At 44.1% G+C, this 21,452-nt stretch overlaps 1 protein-coding gene across 14 annotated transcripts in view; it reads right to left on the bottom strand.

Annotated features, from left to right (window-relative positions):
- LOC122633697 (collagen alpha chain CG42342) overlaps positions 1-20,366 on the bottom strand; it is an 88,323-nt gene extending 67,957 nt beyond the window's left edge. For 3 of the 14 annotated variants that reach the window (XM_043821923.1, XM_043821921.1, XM_043821922.1), the window contains exon 1: positions 19,127-20,362. In XM_043821923.1, the coding sequence (XP_043677858.1) occupies positions 19,127-19,535 (409 nt within the window). In that variant the 5' untranslated portion in view covers positions 19,536-20,362. Of the gene's footprint in view, positions 1-5,414; positions 5,762-19,126 lie in introns of those variants that run through there. The other 11 variants (XM_043821927.1, XM_043821930.1, XM_043821925.1 and 8 more) reach the window with 9 other exon arrangements.
- Between the last annotated feature and the right edge of the window lie 1,086 nt (positions 20,367-21,452).

Raw genomic sequence — 21,452 nt, 5'->3', positions numbered from 1 at the left:
CTAGCCCGCTCGTCGTATATTACACCGAAATACAAATTTTCGAAGCAGCTGCTTCGTGAGCATGCCACGACGATCCTTCTGAAAGTAATTTCTCTTTATAGTCCCAAAATTTTCTTTTGAAATTTCCGAACCTAACGACGCGTCCTTATAAATTCTCTATGTGTTTTATGTATCGCATAATCGAATTGCTCGTGTTCCATTTGCCCAAGCCATCGAACGTATACAATATTCATAATAACAGTTAATGACTATCCACCCAGATTTTATCGTTTAATAATTCAATATATCATAATATTTGCCGGAATATGTAATGTCCCTTGGTATTAATATACATTGGCACGATTCGAATTGCTCGAATTTCTCTAAATCGGTAGTTACAAATTAGAGAATTCATTCCTGGCTGACACTATTACAGAGTTACATGCAACCGCGGAGGAATTTATTGTCGACGCGACGACCGGTGCGTTTTACGGTCGTTATTCTGACTGTTATATCCACGAAGAATTCACGGCAAGGTCCATGGAATTCGCGCAGTATCCCTCTCAGCAATAATATCCGGCGAATATTGGAAACAACGGTAGATTACGTTCCATCGAATATCCTGTTGGAATCTAATCCTAACACGATTATAATATCGTATTATCCTCGAAATACATTAAATATGAATCTTATAAATCGAAGATGAATCGTATAACTGGTATCTCTCCCTTCCGACCGAAGCTGGCAAGCGTATTCGAATTATTAAGCGACTGCAAATTCACAGCGACCGCGACATTTAAAATGCAGCAAGATTTTATCGTCGAATTTGCCGCGTATCTACGTACGTATGTGCGTACGTATGTTCTCTTGGCTCCCAACGTTGATTACGGACGGACAACGTACCGTGGGCGTATCGTTGCTTCCTCCTAAGCTCGTAATTAAAAGAAGGCTAATAAAAAATTAAATCTTCTTCCTTAGGACGTTTCCTTTCGTTTTATTTTGCTTTTTTTCCCTTCTCTCTCTCTCTCTCTTTTTTTTCTTCTTTTACGATGGGAGAATTATTTCAAGAGGGGCTGCCTTTCTGGACGATGGCGATAAACATTCCCAAAAAAATGGAAGAGAAAGTTTGGAATGTCTCGGTATATTTGTCAAGATCGAAACCACACCCATAACTGAGAATTCATAAATCACAATCACCGATAATGATCGCAGGAGTCCATTTCGTTCGTTTTGATCCATGACCCTTTTCATCGCAAGATGAATTCGTACGAATTCGTAGGACGAGAGAAGAACCGGTCTCCCTCTTTGAAAACGAAGGATGTCGCACTCGTTTGGCGCTCGTTTGGCGCTCGTTGAGCCGCTCGTAACATCGTGGAATGCGAAATGTAATTATAGAAGTCTTGCGCCGGAGGGGTCAATCCCCAATTGAACTCCAATTCAGGACGGCCTGCTTCTCGTCGCGCGTCTCCTACGTGTACGTACATACATTAGTGTTACATATACACGCGCGCATATGCACACACACATGCACAAACATCCAGACACACGGATGACCCGAACGCGTCTATGGACGTCGTAACGAGCGTCCCGTCGTCCCGACCAGTAGAATTTGGTCAAGTTTAACGGAGCGTTAGAATCGAGGAGAGACAACCTAGCTAATGGTGGGAAATTCAGTAGTATCGATTCGATGTATCTTGAGATATACATACAGATGTATATATATATATATATATATATATATATATATATATATATATATATATATCTGTACGCAACTAATGATAGAATCGAGAATAGTTTGAAATACATATATACATACATAAATCGTAAGATAGACAGAGAGAAAGAGAGAAAGGCGACACGTTTCGATTGAGACACTGATATCAAAAGCGTATTACAACTTTGATTTATGCTGCACACGCGATAAGTAAGTTTCGCGGGATTTCGAGGAAAACCGTCTCTTGTCGGTAAGCACGCTTGGAGAACGCGTTACTACTTCATCCCCGGCCAATGAATTATTCATAAAGAAACGAGAGATGTCTTACCGAATGCAACGTAATGGAAATATTAATAGTTGATGGCCTGACGTTAAAACGGCGAGGTTGAATTTTCCACGCGAGAATTCGATGATTCGGACAGGTGAGTCTTGAGAGATCAGTTCGCTGTGAGGTCTGTTTAAATATACAATATTTACATAAGCTCGGCTCATTTCGGATAGTCAGCTTTCATCTCAGATTGCAAAGCTATTAATTCTAGATATATCCCAGTCACTCTCGTTATCCGATCATATGTCAATGAGAACCAACGATTTTATACGGAATTTGAGATAAATGTGAACTTACAATTACTCGAACCGTTTCCTATTCCCTATATATATACATACATACATACATACATACACATATATATATATACATACATGTATATAGAGTTGAGAGAAGACTATATATAATCTTGCTGTTTTTAATTTCTTAACTCTTACATTTGAAAGAGATCTGAGGGATAAAAAAGAAAGAGAGAGGTCGTTAAATTAGTATCATGATTCCTAATGCGAAGCAGCGATCAGACAAGTGTCTCTTTCGTTTTGTTCCTTGCGAACAGGAAGGTACGTGTGTTTTTCGAAATAACAATGCTGTTTGAGTCAATCTTCCCTACAAAGGACAGTAGAAACATTTTTCACGAACTTCGCGCTGCAAACGAATACGTAATAAAGGGATGGGAAGCCCTCGAGACAACGTTCAACCCGACGAAAAAGTATTTAAAGAGAGAAAGGCGGAATAATAGCATTGGAATTAATTCCCAAAGGGGAAAAGGCCCGAGTCACATTCGTTCGTTCCCTCCGAAAGGTATTTCCACTAGAACGTTTATTTCCCCGGTGTTTAGGTAATTTCCTTTTCGGACTAGTTATACCAAGAAAATTCGATGCATCTTGGAAGAATGGAACTTTAGATAGAGCTTAAGGAATCTTTTTAAATTCGATCGTAGTAATGGTGGTCGGATCGATGTCTCGTTGAAAAATAGAAAGATAAGGGGAAGAAAGAAAAGAAAGATTTAGCGATATGCAGACGATGGTGGTGGAAGGAAGGAAGAAGGAAGGAAGGAAGGAAGGAAGGAAAGAAAGAAAGAAGAAAGGAAGAATCAGACAAAAAAGAAAAGAAAGAAGAAAAGAAAAGTAGAAGTAGGAAGAAGAAGCGTAGTTTCGTGGCTGGCGATCGATAGTCAACCTGGATCTCGGTACGATAGTGTCGAGGGGAGAAGGTTCCGAAATAAAGTGCCTGCAATATAAGCCGTCGTGGAAGAAGGCGGACTTAAGCCAGGGAGCTTAGCCTCGCGAATGATCTTGGGTGTACCTTATCTTTTTCTCTCTCTCTCTCTCTCTTTCGATATATGTACAAACTTGTGTGTGCGTGCGATGCATACACCTACGTTAGTCCGCAGTAGATCGTTCATTCTCTCTCTCTCTCTCTCTCTCTCTCTCTCTCTCTCTCTCTCTCTCTCTCTATCTCTTTATACGCACACCCACGACCATCACCGAATTTTCTTCTTCGGAATAAAAAGGGTATGGACGATAATCGGATTTCTTCTCGGCGATAATGCAAAATGTGCTTCGCGTACGAAAATTGGAAGAGCTTGTAGCTCGCGTCGTAGACTCTCGCGTTTTTCGTCAAGAAGACGAGCAAGAAGGAGAAGAAAAAAGGAAAAGAAAAAAGGTGATCGAAGGGACGTCGCAACGTATGCTGTCGTCGTCGTTGTCATCGTCTATACGAGGATCGTCTTATAAGAGAAGAATCTCAGGGATTGCCTTATCCTAAAGGAAAAGAGGGTGAGGGTAAGGTCGATGGAAACACCGACAATAGTATGGGTATTGCTATCTCCTCGTTCTGTCTGCTCTTCTTTCTCTCCTCTTTTCTTCATCCATCCTTCCATCCTTCCTTCCTTCCTTCCTTCCTTCCTTCCTTCCTTTCTTCTTGTCTGTCGTTTTCCGCACATCAGCCCTTGTAGCCGATTTACTTCCCTGCATAGTCCGTCCAAGACGCATTCTACGTGCCCTGTGAATCGTGCACGTTGTAGCTATGTACCTACGTACACTATAGACTCTCAGAATGGTCCGAAGGCAGACAGAAAGCGTACGGAGTGTGGGAAAAACGGAAGGAAAGCACGTCTCGTTCGTTTGATCGTCCTCGGATCCTCGACAAGGACCACGCGGAGTACGCTAGGAATGGCAATATGGCGCGTCGTTGGGCAGACCTTCCTGATTTTCCGGAATTCGTTTAAATTAAATTCGTCAACGGAGCGGTAGAAAGAAAAAGAGATAGATAGACAGACAGACAGACAGATAGATAGTTAGATAGATAGATAGATAGATAGACGGATAGATAGATAGGAAGTTAGGCAGGAAGGGAGGGAAAACGTAAGATTAAACCACGCATTGAACGAAGTCTCACGAAAAATGCTCGTTTACGTGGCAAAGATTTACTTTATTCCAGAGAAGCTGGAAAGGAAAGGAGATAGAAGGAGGAGGAGAGAAAGAGAAAACCAAGTGGAGCCAGTTTCCAGACCCAAGTTCTATACGTAAATCTGGTTTATCTCGAGTACCGACCGATCGAATGCAGATTATAGAGCTAGCTCTTTGGACCCGTGGCTTAAGTCTTGCTGGTAGAATTGACCGTAAGCCGGTTGGAAACTGCTAAATGTGTAACGAAGTGGGTCTGCTCGAAAGTCCTTCTTATCGATAGTAGCGGTTGCTCTGCGGGAGTGAACGATATCGAGAAATAGAGAAAGAGATCATTTATGTTTCCTAGGAATTTGATTCATCCTTTAGCAGATAGTACGATAGAAATTTATTATCACACCTGTACAAGCGTACAGTTTTTGTTGTCTTTCTTGGAAATGTAAAGTAATAAAAATTACTTTAAAAAAAGGTGAAACGAGTTATCTAGTCTCGATCACTTATCAGCAACGTTCCAAGCGAAGCCAAAGAGGAAGAGAGTTTTTTTTTTCGTTCGACGATACAGTACATACTTTTCCAAGAATTTATTCGGGTCAATGATTCATTTGATTCAATCGGTTCGAACGAGACAAATCCGAGAGTTGCTCTCTCGTGTATCAAGGATGAATGAATCTACATGTTTTAAATCCTGTCCAGAAAACGATTGTCTCGTTTCTCTCACCGAGGAATCGTTATCGTTCGTTAAATTAGCGTTTCCTTGCTATCCGTATTTTTCTAATTTTCTTTTTATTACCACTGCAATCGCTTACTTCGATCTCGAACATTTTTACTTTATAATCGCGTACTATTAGTTTGTTTTTTAAGCGAGTTCATTTCTCAACAAATTACTTGCCAAACGTCTCGTTAATATTCTTACGACTTTCCTCGGATCCTTTCACAGACAGGAACGGTCAATCGATTACGATACTTTATGTGATATACGTACCGTCGAATTTGTAAGGTCCTGAGAGTACCGCAAACTTTTTCATGCGCAACTTTCGCTCGACGAGCTATGTATCGATGAAATTCTTTGGTAGCTGACAATGTTAGCTGGTAACATAACACACGCACACACGCTCGCAAAGTTCTTCTCACTTAACCCTTCTAATGACCTCTCGCGCCATAACGACGAGCCTGACGTTACATACATTAGCCGCAGGGCGAGCTTGGCGTTTGGCGACAGAAAGGGCGACGAATAGAGCGAGGAAGAGGGTGAATCCAGACTCTTTCTCTCTTTCTCTCCTTTTCTCCCTCTCGTTACTGGATTAAAAGTGAATTCGAGTCGTGCCTGACGAAATGCCAGAGACGAGCCGAAAAGCGACCTCGCAAATTTCTAATTTTCCCATCTCTCTCTTTCTATCTCTCTCGTGTAATTACACGATCGTTATTTGATTACGTTCGTCGAGTTCATTTTAAGGTCGTCATGGAAAGGAAACAACTCTCTTTTGCCTACGTTTGCTTATACCGTCTATCGAAAGAAAAAAGAGATGGAGAGGGAGAGAGAGAGAGAGAGAGAAATTATGATTTCATTATTTAGAACGGTTTCGTAACAACGAGAAGGTCGTAAGTCGAGGACTTTCTATCCTCGTAAAATGTAAGCTTTGTATATAAATCTAGAACGATACGTGTAGGATTTTTGGAGTGTTAGACGAGCCGGGACGAATCGGTGGAATTAATACGAGCAATGAAACTCCCGAGAAAAAGAACGCTGGTATATTTAGTCGGACGGATCATTAATTTTTCTCATCGTAAATCCCCAAACTCGACGGTCAACTCCAAGTCCTCGCGTTCACGGCCGATATCGGTATCTTTGGCGTGCTGGTAAAGTACGTAAGCGCGATCTTCAGTGGCCCAGAAAGATAAAAGCGTTGACGGTTCATTGGAAAAACAGGTCATTATTTTCGTTAACTTTTATCGTAAGCCCGGACATAAAAACGACACGAAATGAGTCACGTTCGTTCGTAGGGAGAATGGTGTCGGTGAAAATATCGAAAGTTTTCTCCTCGGAGAGGCATTTTACAATGACCTTTTAATTTCACGATAATGTTACGAATCGACGATTAAGAGAAAGTCGAGACTTTGTTGAAATAGGATCTATTGTGTGGATTCAAACTCGTATATCGCCGTGAGCGCTACTTCCATTAACAATAATATTTGTATGATCCTCATAACAGGATCTGCAGTCGAGAGAGAAGCAGCTAGGAGTCGTATCTCATCACTTTCGAAATCCCATTAGACGAGGCTCGTGTTTCGAGGAAGCTTCGCGAGTCGATATCAGTTTCGAAGTCAGCCGCGGGGCCGCATCTAGTCGCGGATTCTATGCGCGTTACGGACGAGTTCTCTCCTCTTCTAGAGTTCTATTTCGAAATTTAGATGCCACGGGGCAATGTAACGTCACCGACATTATATATACTAAATCTCAATGAAGAAAAGTGAGAAAAATAGAAACGCGAGAACTCGTTGAATGCGTCGGGCCATTCACGATTTATCGAGCGAGCTTTTACGGATGACAAAGCGGAGAATGACAATGGATACCGCGTGTTACACGTTTATAGTTAATCTTCGAACGAACGTTGAGCTTGCAAGGCCATAAAAATATTCCGCGTTATTCTCCCGTACTATTTATAAATTCGAGGAACTTTTTTTCTAAGAATAATAAATCCAACTTGATACGCTAAGAATCATATTTAGAATATCTATTTGGATAATGATGTATTCTAACATGTGCATATCGCGTAATACGAGAACGAGTATATTATCCTTTCGCATGTTGGACGAGTCGAGAGATCTAGAGGAAGCTTCCCTCCTCGTTATATTTTATATCCGTGTAACATGCTGCTCCATGACAAGATTATCCTCGACGTTTAGACGGTAGTACATCATTGCTGCGAGTATTAACTTATTTTCCTGTTTCTTCCTTCTTTGGGATCGTACATCCTTATAATTACGAGATTCTTATTACGATTTCAGGAGTCTTGAATCTTTCAGAAGTTGAAAAAGAGAGAAAGCGGACGGTTGTTTCTTCCAATTACGCCGGAGAAACATCGCGAGCCATTATAAATCGAGTTCGACGTTTTCTCGTTCCTCCGAAGATGTAACTCCAATTATCGATATCAAACGTCAGGACAAGTCTCGTTTCCACGAACGTATTACGTATCGTACCAACGGAGGAAGCAGGTCTCGTAAACACGTGCGCGTTCTCTCGTGCTCGTGCTTGGCAAAGCGTTAAATCACAATGCCAACTATGCGTAGAGTGTCTACACGGTAGGAGATTCTCGTATCGCGCCAACCACGTGAATGCCTTTCGTACACGTAAGGTAAATAATGGAACGATTCGTCGATCGAAGAAAACAAAATATCTGTATTGTAAGAAAATATCTGTATTAACCTTGACGGAGGGCGAGGGCGAGGGCGAGAGCGAGGCGTCGAACCAAAAACAATAAACAAGTTGTGTGCCGACGGATCGCGGCCTACGTCCTTGAGACGTATGTACGCGTATCAGTCGTCGGTGAGTCATCGTCCTGGTAACAAGAGTTTTGAAATATTCCCGTAAGTTGTATCGAGTTCGTAAAATTCGCAAAGTAGTGCTCGTTAAAAATTTCATTCGATCTCATCGACGTAGGAACGAACGCACGTAGGACGCGAATGGGAAAGATATGAAAAGACAATGGGAGTGAGAGGCGGTCGAACGTTTAAAAGGACGCATCGATGTATCTTCGTATGCGTACAGGGCGTCGCGGCGATTGCCGGTGAATGACGAGCGTCATTAGTTCGTCGACGTTGTCAATGGATTCATTGCTGCCCATTACGACGTCAAATTCTCTTGTACGATAATCTAGCGATAATGAGAGCTCGTTAAAGACGAACCCAGGGATAACGGGGCGTAACTACTCGCCTTCTACGTGGATCGATGCGCTCTCGTACACGTGCCGTTCCTCTCAGCGTCGTTGTACTTCGCGTCCCTTTTTCCAACCCGCCGAAACCTTTTTCCTTTTCTCCCTTTTTTCCTACTTGCTCCGAGTTCAAAGTACCGGACGGAAAATTAGTAGGAGACGTCGAAATAATTGGAGGAAAATCGACGATATCGTTCCCTCTTGCTTTCTCCTTTTCCCTATCATCTTCTCTTTCGCCGAAGAGCGACGAATAGTTACACCGTGTTAATCGTTTCGTCGATAACGCGCCCGCTAAAGAGGATCGTTAAATACGAGACAAGATAACAGAGAAAAAACAAATTCTACGCTCAGCAACGACGATGTAATATATTATCTTTAGTACGCTGTTCCTATGTAATATGATATGTAAGAAAGATAACATTCTTGTAGTTCATCTAATTCTAATTCATAGACTCGTTAAGTTTCTGATACTCGCTCGGTTACTAATTACTCATACTTAGCGTTTCCGATCGGTGTCTGTACCAGGCGTTTTATTTTTGTTTTCTTTTTCTTTTTTTCTTTTTTTTCTTTTTCCCAGAAATAACTCGGTTAAAAGTCACGAGCGAACGGTGCCACTTTTCAAAATCAATTTCAATTATCTCGTTAATCTCGTGGTCGAACCGATACATTTCGCGTCGTTTAGGCGTGCAACCCACCCGCGGTATCATTACACGGTAATTTTATCGGGCGCGATCTCGTTCGCACGTTATTAGATAACAACGAAATAATGTCGTTGCGAAGGTTGAACAGCGAGAAGGTTAATCCATGAATGGTTTTTGGTTCCCGCGTTTATTTTAGGTTCTATCTGCCTTCCTCTCGAGCATCTTTACCCGTAGCTATTTAAAATAATCAGCTAACAAGTACTATCGGCCGATCAGATGTACAAGCTGATATACTCTTGGGATCTGTGTACTCTCTCACCCTTTTACATGGCAGCTTACACAACCGAGATTTCTCGTTTTACAAGCGACCAAGCAGGAGATTTGCTTTCGACTAACCGGTATCTCGCGATACTAGAAATCCTGAGAACTCGGATTAATTCATCCTATGAAGTAACATCTAGATCGACGAACTTAGGATCCGAATTCCTGCCGAATAAGAAGCGAATAAGAAGGAAAATTGTAAAAATTAACTCCGTAACGATTGCTTCTGTCGCAAATGGTAACGCCGAATTAAAATATCTCTCGAGGCTTTCCTCGGTCGACTTTAAGAAACACGGCGATCAATCGTCAGTGTTTTCGGATGTAAAGAGACGAGCACAACGCCATCAATTTGGGACAACATTCGAGCATAAGAGAGGCTTATATAATCTGAAGTGGTAGCAGACGAGCGATGGTAAGTTTTAGAGACGAGAACGGTCTATCTCTCTCTCTCTCCTCTCTCTCTTTCTCTTTCCGAGTAGCACGAGCGAGAAGGAGAAAGATAAAGAGAGTCTCTGGCGCCACTCGAATCCCAGAACCATTCTACCGGATATAGGTACTTACCCTTCAGCTTCCGCAAAGTGAATTACCCCCCCCTAAAGCACGCTCGCGCGCATATACGCGTCCCACATGGACATACAAACACACGTACGATCGGTTAGAAATAGTTATGTCGTGTCCGACATAAGAGCATAGCTATCCTGTCTCGACACATGGATTCACCTAGCCGTTTTCGTCACCGCTATTAATCGCGTTAAGCTCATCTCCGGCGAGCGCGAAAATGTGTTTTCTGCGCGTCCTACGAGAAAGGCAATTTTCCATCGCGAAATGGCGAATCCACGAGAGATAACTCGATGCCTAGCGAATCGGAGAGAGATAGAAGAGATATGAGAGAGAAAGAGAAAGAGAGAGAGAGAGAGAGAGAGAGATGAGAGAGATAGGAAGGGTGAGTGGATTTTCGTTCGAGCCGTTTCTCCTCGCCGGACATGTGGGATTAATCAAAAATTTCGTCGGCCGATCGACTATGTCTGCATCTATGTATATACATATGTATGTGTGTGTTATGGACAAGGTATAATTAGTATCGACGATGTTACCAGGGCGCGTTTTATCGACACGTCACGTTTCTACGCTCGCGAATCGACTCGTTGCTCTTCCTATCTCGATTTTGATCGGAGTTGACGGATGACTCGTTGATAGCGTTACGACGGATACTCTCGCTGCTCGTACTTTCACGTTAGTGTTCATCGGAGAATAAAGAACGGATCCTTCGACGTCGTTTGAGAATTGAAATCGAATCGTATCTTGCCACGGTAATGGACCGTAGGGTAATTTTTAATCGTTCGTAACTCTTGATACCCGTACGTTCGTGCGATCGAGTTGCTCTCTTTCTCTTTCTCGATATCTATCATCGAAACCTTTCAACGACGGGACGATCGAAGAAACGATTTTTCTTTTTTATGTGAGTTAAACACGTTATGGCGCACGTCGACGCGTCGATAGGCACGATCCGCGTGGGCGAACAATGCTCAGGTAGTTGCATTTAGCCGATACGCGTCCACGGAACATGATTCATCGCGCGTGGCAGTCATTACACATACGGATACACACACACACACACACACACACACACACACACACAAAGACATGTACGTATACACGCTCTCAAACTCTATTTCTGCGATATCAAAACGCGAACGCGGATCCCAACGCACTTCGCGTTTAACGCCAATGTAACAACGTATTGTACGTTTTGCTCCGTTTATCGTGGCCCACGTGTAATGACCATCATTAAAACGAAACGCATTTGTCAGTGAGGATCGTACAAATTAGTTATTAGTTTGCTCCCACGATAATACCTCGAAGTTGGAATAATTCGGACGATATCCGACACTTGTCGTGGATTATTCACTCGTAATGTCAAAAATTACTGAGTATCGAGAGTTATATAACGTAGAAGACAATTTCAAAGACTTTTGACGATTACCTATATTGTCCTTGTAGAAATGAAATACAAATTCGTACATATAATTCAAATAGAAGAGAACGTATTTAACGTAACGCAGCTCTCGTAAACGTAGCTTGATGAGGAGAAGAATTGAATAGATCGATAGTAGTGGCAGTAAAACGAGTTGAAATATGATCGAACCTCTGGCATTATATATCGTGAAAGGATATTCTTCGAAATTTTACGTTGCCTCGTGATAGTAAATTTCTATGCCTAAGCGAGTACCGTAAAGAGGAGTGTACGAAAGCAACTAGTAAAAGAGAAAGAGAGGGAGAGAGAGGGAGAGAGAAAGCGCACAATAGAGCCGTCGAGGCGATGGAAAGAATACGATAGATGCAGATAAGGTCTCAGCAAGGTGGAACCGCGGATCGACTTTTTCTCTTTCTCTCTTCTTACTTCTCTCAGCCGTCGATTCGTTCTCGAGCGGTTGAATCGGAAGAAGCGACAGCACTATGGCTTTGTTCTTTGGATCTTCGCCACTTGAGATAGCGCGTCAACGGACTTGAATTCTCTCTCTTTCTGCCTCTCTTTCTCTCTCTCGTTTTGTCTCTTTTGCTGAGATCCTGCCTGTAGGTGCATCCTCTCGGAGCCTCTAACAACGCGTACAAGCCTATATACTCGGATCGTTAGAACTTTAGGTATGAGTATACGTGTGTGTATATATATGTATATATACATATATATGCATGACTGTCTATATACGGCTTTATATGTATAGTGCGTATGCATGCTAAAGGAGTAACCCTTTGCATCCACATACCGTTTCCATCTCCAACAGTTGCAAGCAACTACACGATGCGATCGAACGCTAACGCAAAAACGATCAAACTCGATCCTTCGTACTTTGCGTTCGTTCTAATTCCGGTCCGTGAGAAAAGATCGACATATTTTATCGAGTGGTCGTACGACTACCGTGATATTTCACGATACGATCTTACCCAACATGAAAGAGATCTCTCGTTGAAGTGGAAAGTAAGTAACTCGTCTTAATTATCGCATCGAGAGAGGCGAATAGTAGAGCTTGGTAATCGCTTTCAATCGGTGCTGTTATCTCGAAATAATCGCGAGGTCGTGTCCGTATATAGAGTCTATATCGCGGATATATACGTTTCGTGAGAGCCCCGTTTAATTCATGAAACGTCAAAGCTCGGTGAGTCTTAATACGTATATATATCACGGAGCATTGGGCTGCTCGAGAGACGACGTTCTACGTACAGGCGTATATTTACGTGGGTCGTACGTGTAGCCGGCTCGTTGCCGTTGAAAGGTCTCTCGCGTGTAGCATAGATAGAACGTGTACACGCGTAGTATGCTAAATTCTGAGCATGCATCGCGTAAACGTTGCGGTCCGTCGAGCGACGTCGGCGACGGCATGCAGGAGGCCGCACGGCTATCTGCTATGTAGATACCAAACATATTCCATCGGACGGTACATTGATGTATGACCAAAGTCACACCAGAAAGAGAGAGGTAGAGAGACGAGGAGAAAAGGTCGAGCATGCTAATCGTGAGCTAGAACGACTCGTATCACTCTGTCTCTCTCTCTCTCCCTCTCTCTTGGAAACTACGGAGCGGTAGACATTGTCAGGAATAAAAATAATTCTCGTTGATAGAAATGAAAGAAAGGTAGAAAGACGCGTTCAATGTTATTATCTCGTGGATGCGACACATGCACCTACTTCTCTTTTGCACGTACGTCAGAGAACAATTTTCCAGAGTATGGAAAAGTAACATTATCTCTCTCTCTCTCTTTCTCCAAGTACGAAGAGATCTTTTTCTTTTTCTTTTTTTTTTTACGAGGACAAGCGAATAATCAGCGATATTAACTCCTGGAATATATTCTCTTCCGCAATATCCCTAAATGGTCGTACTAGCGCGCGTTAAAGCGCGCTGAAAGATAACAAGAAGATCCTGGTACAAATGGAGAAAACTTTGAAAATTGTTACTGCCGAGAGTAGCACATGCGGCGAGCAATCAGAATAAAGTTCGCGTAGGAGTTCGAATCGTGGGAGTGACGCAAATCGGCGGACACATAAAATTCTCTTGGATCACCGAGAGCAGCATTCTAATTTGGTTCTTCTCTCGTAACGACCGTGAAAGAGCCGATAACGAGGACGGCCGGCTTGTGTAACGATCCGATCCAGAAAAACGGAGAACGCGTTTCGATAGAAGTCGAATGGTGGAAGAAGAAAAAGAGGAATAAGGGGAGGAAGTCGTGGAATGAAAGGAATCTCTGGTGCGAGGCAAAGATCGAATCGGTCGATCGACTTCACCGGCGATGAGCATCGACGCATCGGCAACGATCGTGACTCCTGCACGCTCCAGTGGACCTCGATGATCGCGCGTACCTAGCGCAGAAGAAGACCGAACCAAGATCGTACGTTCCATTCTCCTTCCTTGCCGTCCTATCTCGTACTGCCGACAGTTATGCCCTCGGGCTTCTACAGTGGAGAAGGGTATCTCGAAAACGTCCTAGGATTCTCTTTACATCGTCTTACGAACAACGACGACGACGACGACGACGACGACGTGTTCGAAGATAATTCTCCGACTTCCAACGTTCTCTTTCCTCAAGAGTCTTGTATATTCGAGTTCGTACACTTAATAACCATAATAGAACTCTAGAGTACCCTCTCTTCTCGTACGTCGAGGAGAAAAGAAAGAACTTTCGATGGACGCGAGACATAGAGGAGGTATAGGTACGTACTTAAATGTATAAGTTTCACAACACCGAAGAACACTTGCGTATCTGAGAACGACGAGACTAGCGCGAAGTAACGTTTTATTCGTAGCAAAACGAGCGTTGAAAATACCTTTCGCCTCTTTGTATCCGAGCTCTTGGCCCCACCACGACCACCACTTGACGCTCGCAGCAGCCGCGATATTACCGCGACGTTGAAAGTTCCGTCGAATGTGAGATTAATGAGTCGACAGAAAGCCGGTAAACGTGCTTCATTATATGCTTTAATTGCATGGCTTTTGCTCGTTCGAAATATAAATCGGTTGGCTCGCGTTATCGAGGGCCCTACGTTCGCCGGCATGTAATTTTATGCCAACCTGCTGAATTCGGATTAGTTTTCATTGACCTCGAATTTGTTGATCCGACGGGCTCGACTAATGCGTTTCAGAGATTATTACGTTGTCCGTCTCTTTGTACATCTTTCTCCGACATCCGTTGATCCGAAACGCTACTGCCTTCGTTTATCCAATTGAAAGAATGAAACGCCCAAGTATTCCCGTATACGATCATTAAAATTCATACGCACGTTTTAATCGCAATGGCGAACGTAACGGTAGACGTAACTCAAATCCCTCTCGGTTCCACTGGGAAAGGCACAGAGGCAAAGTGAAAGGGGAAGGAAATCGAAAAAGAAAGGGGGAAAACGGGTCAGCGATTCCCTTTATCGGAACGTTACTCCTCCTTTGCTTTGGAGTTTTATCATCGGTGTACTTGTATGTAAATACGCGTGTCCGCGTGTTAGTGTATATCTGAGAGAGTTCGGAACGTAACACGTATGACACGAACGAACAGAGGCACTTACATTCGCGAGCAAACCACAGAAACTCGTGGTACGCGAGCGCGAATACAGTCACCGTGACTCGCTTCGACTAATTAAACGATATTTAAGCGAGCGGAAGGCAGAGGGGCATTGAAACGTAACGACCGACTGCGATTCATGCAAATTCAACGACTTCCGAGCCAAGTGTTTCTCTACTCCTCTTCGTCCCTTTCGCCCTTTCCCTTATCTCTCCCTCTGGACCTTTTCCCTTTCCCTTTCTCTCTATCTCGGAAGGTGGCCTTTCGAACATTCCTTTGATTCGCGCGAATGAAATTGTCGTAAATGACTTTCTCTCGACGCCGAGGCTCGGTCGGTTCTTCATACTCGCGGCAATAGCGTTAGACTCGATAAAATAATGGGAAAGATCCTCAGAAATTCATCTTGTTCGAGTTAAGATAATCGAAAGTTTTACTTTCTCGTTAGGAAACCGACGAAATTGAAGCGACGTCAAGCTCGAGAGATACTTTTCAAGCTCGAGATCAGTAGCAATATCGGACGATTATGGCGGTCAAGCGGGGATGCTGAGAAAAGGAAATAGAGAAAAAAAGAGGAGAAGGGAAGAAAAAAAGTTAGAGACGGCCATTCCTCGAGGAATAGCCTGCGAGAGAAGTCGTGACCATACGACCGTGAGAAAAAAAAAATTACACCGCTTGTCGAGAGCAAAAACTTGCTGCAGCTGCACGTTAGACGAAATCCAGACGCACGTGCACCAATCGTAAATCGCACCTTCCCTTCGTAAAGAAGTTTTCCGCTCGGAAAATGCGAATTTCACTTTGTGACGTCTCTCAATGCGCGCACTCCTTCCTTTTCTCTCTCACACCCTCTCTAAGGAGAAACTGTCGCGATGCGAGTTTCGTGAGGAGGAAAGTTTAGCATGGCCCGTTTCTAACTACGGATATATTCGTAGTTAGAAACCCGTACACACGTTGGTATGTGCATGGCAAGACAATGCATCACCCTTTCCATCCTTCTCTCTCTCTCTCTCTTTGTCACGGTTATAGGGACCTGCAATAGGCAGTAATTTGGTTTCGGTACGAACGAGCGAGAGAGAGACAGAGAGAGAGAGAGAGAAAGAAGGGCAAACCGATACTCCAAGGAAAGTAGTAGGAGGAAGCAGGCGTACGTCTGCACGGCAAAGAGTTTACAGCGTTCATAAATTTCCTTTGACGCGGAAAGATCGACGATGCGTGACGTCGATCGATCCTGAATCTATCTCGCATCCCAACTTTCTTTTTTATTACTTTTATTATTATCCTGCCGAAATTGTTACGAAGGTTCTTTGACGTTGGGTCCCATCGTACTTGTACCGAATAGTGATTGAATAAAAATGATGTTAATTGTCTTTGTTTGTTTTTTTTTTTTTTTTTTATAGTAATTGACCCAATAAACATAGATTTCTTTTCTGTAAACTAGATTCGAGGGGCTTCTAAAAATAGAACCCTTAGTTGAGGGATGCTGCAATGTCACGTGTGATGATCTAGAAAAGGCCAATGCACGATGAACAAGGTATTCTTTGAGATCGAAATCCTCAATATAGCCAGGGTAAGCTTTGTCCGTGTGAACCAAAGTCGACCACCCTCTTTCTCTTTCTCTCGCGCCTTCTTTCTTCCTTTAGGCATGCCATTGCGATGCTATTCACGCGCGTGCACTTCGACGGACAAGATATTTCGTCAGAGAACTCGCTTTATTCTCATCGACGACTACCATATATATATATATATATATATGGTATATATATATGGTGTATATACGCTGTATAGGATTCGATAAATTGTACGAGCTGTCTTATATCGACGACAAAACGTTTCGTGAAACGCGTCGCACTGCATCTGACAGGTCTCTTAGTCCGAAAGGAACGTGTTAGCTACGGATGACTGAATAATAAATATACGTTTTTTGATATCATTAATTATTTGAGCGGATACCGAATTGATAAGAATGGAGCGTCGTTGTTTTATTTAAAAAATATCACAATTGCACTCCCAATTATTTACGAATCTCTTTTCGCTTCAGCAGCACCGAATTACTTTCACCGCGAGTTCCGAGAAGGAAAACCGCATTGTCTCTTTAAGCGGTCAATCGATAGACCCCCGACTCGATACTTTTGGTGAGAAAGAAAAAAGAAGAAGAAATTGGAGCCAATTTATCTTCTTAACACGTCCTTTAATCAGATTTAGCCTTCCCTAAATACACTCCTCCCTCGATAGAGGAACCGAGTCATTGTTGTGGTGGTTACCTCGAAAGAATAGAATGCGAGTGGACATACAACGCACGGTTATCGACGGTATAGAGGGTATATAGATAGGATACTCGGCTGACTCGTCGTTAACGTTCGCTCCAGAGGACAGTGCGAGAGAAGCGGAAGAGCTACATAACAGGAAGAGGGAGGTCGACGCGAAGGAGAGAGAGAGAGAGAGAGAGAGAGAGAATAGATACGAGCTTCCTACGAGGGAGGAAAAGATTTATGATGCTCGTGCGTCAGCCAGCACGTCTCAATTTCGGGATGCCGCGAGTCAGGAGCCGTGCTCGGTTCTCTCTCTCTCTCTCTTTCTCTCTTTTTTTCCTTTGTTGTCCTACGGGGAGATGAGAGAAAAGGAGAGAAAAGAGAAGGAGGGTGAGAGGTAGTACGGCGATAAGAGGAGCGGGCAACAAAAAAACTCACTGAGATAGGGGTTGGTGCGGGCGAGAAGAAAGAACACGGAAGCCGTCGAACCGAGCAACGCGAACGAGCTCTGCGAACTTTCTTCCCTTTTTTTCTTTAGCACATCGTTCCTCGCACACCTTGGATTACGTCGAAGTAAATGCTCGGCCGCTTCTATTAACCCTTTTCTTTTTTACTCCCATTTTTCAGCACGTCTCACCTACGGTGTTTTCTCCCTGACAAAAGTTCGGCAAAACTCGCGAATATCGAAACGAACTTTTCGTTGCATAATGTGAAAGCTGCGCATAGAACTCTGGTTATTAGTTAGACGAAAATAGAAAGTTGTATGAAAACTATATTTGTAAATCGTTTGATTTCGATTTCATTTCAGATCTAGAAATTCGAGTCGTCCGGCTTTTCCGCAAAAGTTTTCCTTCGTCTCGAACAACGCGCAACTTTTACGGTGCACTCGGATAAGATTTTATCGAAAGTGGAAATAAAAGAAAGAAATTAAATCTCTCAGCGGTTTCCTCAGGAAAAATAACGCACGCTCGAAGATACATCTATGGCTCGTAAATTCCGTCAGCGGAGTTCGAGTTTCACGACGATTTCTCTCTTTCTTCTACTCTACTCGAAGGATCCGTCCTAAGTAAACACGCGTCTCTCCTTTGTTTCAAGCTCGACGGGTTACAAAAAGAAACCGTTGTCTTTTTATCAAAGGCACATTATTTTTCCTCGCCGTACAAATTTTCCCGCGATAAGCCGGAGGGTAAAGAGAGAGAAAGAGAAAGAGAGAAAGAGAAGTCATCGATTAGTCCCAGTCGCCGGACAGAAAGCAAGGATCCGGAGGAGCCGATAAAACGGAGCGACTATTAACGCCGGAAATTGCGGAGAATCGTCGATTATTCCGTCGGCAAAGAAAACGCCAACGAATTCGAAAGTTCACGATGCGATCCTCGCCGTGCTCTTCGCCGGGAGGACAATTTTAATACGACTTTTATGAAACGTTCTCGCTCTTATTTTACTCCGAATAACACGGAACGCGATATCGTTTCCAGTTTGAAATTTTCCACGTGAAAGCTATCCGGAAATATTCTCTAGAATTATTCGCATTCCTTTCTTAGGACTTTCGCGAAGCAATCACGAGTTCCTTTTACATAACACAAAGGAGAGATTCGCCTACACGTTTGCCCTTTTCAATCTGAAGAATCGCCGATATGTACGATCGATTCCTTCTTACATCGCGAAACGACAAAGGAAGTAATCTTTTCGGATCGAAATTCACGCTGTTTCCAGAGCTCTTTGTTCGTAAAAATGGAAGACGCTACAAGACCGAGACTTTTATCTTCTCGCAGAGGTATTGCTGCCGAGATAAGGTACTTTTTTCTCTCGGATAGAAACTTGCGATGTATGAAATCGTTAAGATTTTTCGCTCGACAAAGGACGCGTTATTATTTGCAACAGTCGCGGAATATTGTCCTCTTTGAGGATTAGTACTTAGACGATTAGTATCCTCGTTCGATTCTGAGAAAGGAAAGAGGAACGAATTGGTTCAGCTGGCATCATCCGCTATACTAAAGAGGAAGAGGAAACGCACCTGGTGGACAATTGCACTCGGCGACGTCGCGTTTGATCCTGAAGAGTGCCGCCGAGGTAGCACTCGCGGGTGCGAGCCTGTGTTGCTCAAACTCTTCGCGCAGCTCCCTCCTGAGCCTCTGCACGAGGACGTCCGGCGTCTCCTGGATCCTGCATCGGGCCTCCAGACTCCCGATCCTCGACTCCAAGCGCATCTCGCGATACGTCAGGATCCCTGACACGGCGAGACTCGCGAGACAGAGGGCGCACATCATCCAATTTATACAGGACTCCTTACGGAAGTTCATCGTCATCGTCGGGACGATCGGCGTCGACGCGATCACGTCGTCGTTCGCACGATTACGTTCCTTCTTTTCCCTGGACGCGTTCGGCAAAGAGGACCACTCGGTGACGAGTCCCGAGGACTCCATCTTCTCCACCTCCTCAAGATTCTCCACCGATTCGAAGACTTCAGGCGCGCCTCATAATCGACTACCAATCGATCTTTCTCTCTACGAGCGATTCCACGCCGGCATTGTCCGGTTGGAAGCACGCAGCATGCTTTTCCTAGCGTTACTCGAGATCTTTTCTTTCTATACGCGTATATGTACAAGATATATGTATATATATATGCGTATGTATATATATATATATATATATATATCTTTTTCTTCGATCGATCGATCCCACTCGCGTCTAATCGAACGTGCGATCGAGCACCTACTCGGACTAACTATCGCGTTACACGTTTCCAACAACAAGTCTCTCCTTTCCTTGCAACGATTCGGACTATCGGGCTGTAGCAACTCTCCCGCGAAATACAAACTTTCTAGCGTGCGAAACGCGCGCGTCCAAGGAACTTGCGTTTTCTTGTTTCCGAAATAAAAAGAAACCTCTCTCTCTCTCTCTCTCTTTCTCTCTCTCTCTCTCTCTCTCTCGATCTTTCTCTTTCTCTTTTTCTTTTTCTTCGTTGAAGAAAGCCGAAGAGTCGCGTTCGGGGAAAAAGTAACTCGGGAATGGCGCGAATACGAAGCTCACGGTGTGGCATTCGCAGTACGACTGGATGTGGTGGGGCGACGCTCCGTTGAGGGCCGAGGGTTCGTCGGTTCGCGCGCGCTCGCCTGCGCTCGGCCGTCTTCGTGGTCTCTAGCCACCGACTCATCCACCGCCGACCGGCGGCGGACGCGCGTGGAGGACGATCGCTCGACCTAACGTCCACTTCCATTCGCACTGATTCGCCCCCACTGCCCCCCACCATACACGTTCTCAGACCCCACCACCTTCATGCCGCCTCCGCACGTTCGTCCTCTCTCTTTCTCTCTCTTGCACCACCATCAGACACAAGCATTGCCACAGCCACCGCTCTCCAGGCTCCTTTTTTCCTCCTTGTCCGTTTTTTCCACGCTGCCCATTATCCACTCGGATTACACGCTTGTGAGCACGAACAGGACTTCGAAACTTCTGCGTCGCGATCTCCAAAACTCGAAAGGGCTACGTACTCGACCGGTTGTCGCGGAAGAGAGAGAGAGAGAAAGAAAACGGGATGTTCGATAGGCTCGTGTCGAGTGTCGCCAAGTTTTACGTTCACTGTCGGCCATCGAAACTCCGACAAATTGAGCGGTCCGTCCAGCGTGACAGCTTAATTCCTGACCGGCATCCTTCGCGACTATCAATTAGTAGATCGCCGCTTGTCGATTCGAACGAACCTCTCTTCCGCCTACCTACGAAAGGGGAATTTTAATAGGAGAACTCGACGCTAACACACATCGCTAGGGGTGTTCCTAAGCGTACGCACAAACACGTTTACGAAGGACTTCATAATCGACTGAGATCGATCGATCGAATCGAAATACTAGCTCGACGGATATATGCTCGCGTGCTCTCTCTCTCTCTCTCTCTCTCTCTCTCTCTCTCTCTCTCTCTCTCTCTCTGCACGTCGGCGACCCCTCTTTGCTACCGCCCAATCGCCGACGGAGGAAGCGATTATGGACTACATCCTGGAACGTACCTACACCGTATGAACGTATCTGCGTATGTTGTACGTTCGACGCGATGCGATGCTGAATCGACCGTCCTGACATCCTCGTGATGTCCACCCTAGAGAGAAAACCATAGGGGGGCTGATAGGAAGCTGGACGATCACGGGAAATCGATTGGAAATTTAATTTTCTTAGTCTCTTAACATATCCTTGTTTTTCAACGAGTCTCGATAATGGCACGAGAAGAAACTGAATCTTCATTATCATAAATGGTTTTAGAAAGATCGATGAATATGCAATTTAACGTCAGTCAAACCTGAAACATCGTACCTCGGTTAGAAAACAGTTCGGACAGCTGTGCAATCAAAA

Source organism: Vespula pensylvanica, chromosome 13 (genome assembly GCF_014466175.1).
Source record: "Vespula pensylvanica isolate Volc-1 chromosome 13, ASM1446617v1, whole genome shotgun sequence".
NCBI classification, from domain to species: domain Eukaryota; kingdom Metazoa; phylum Arthropoda; class Insecta; order Hymenoptera; family Vespidae; genus Vespula; species Vespula pensylvanica.
The sequence above is the reverse complement of the archived record's forward strand: the minus strand, read 5'-3'. Positions and strand labels throughout refer to the sequence as shown.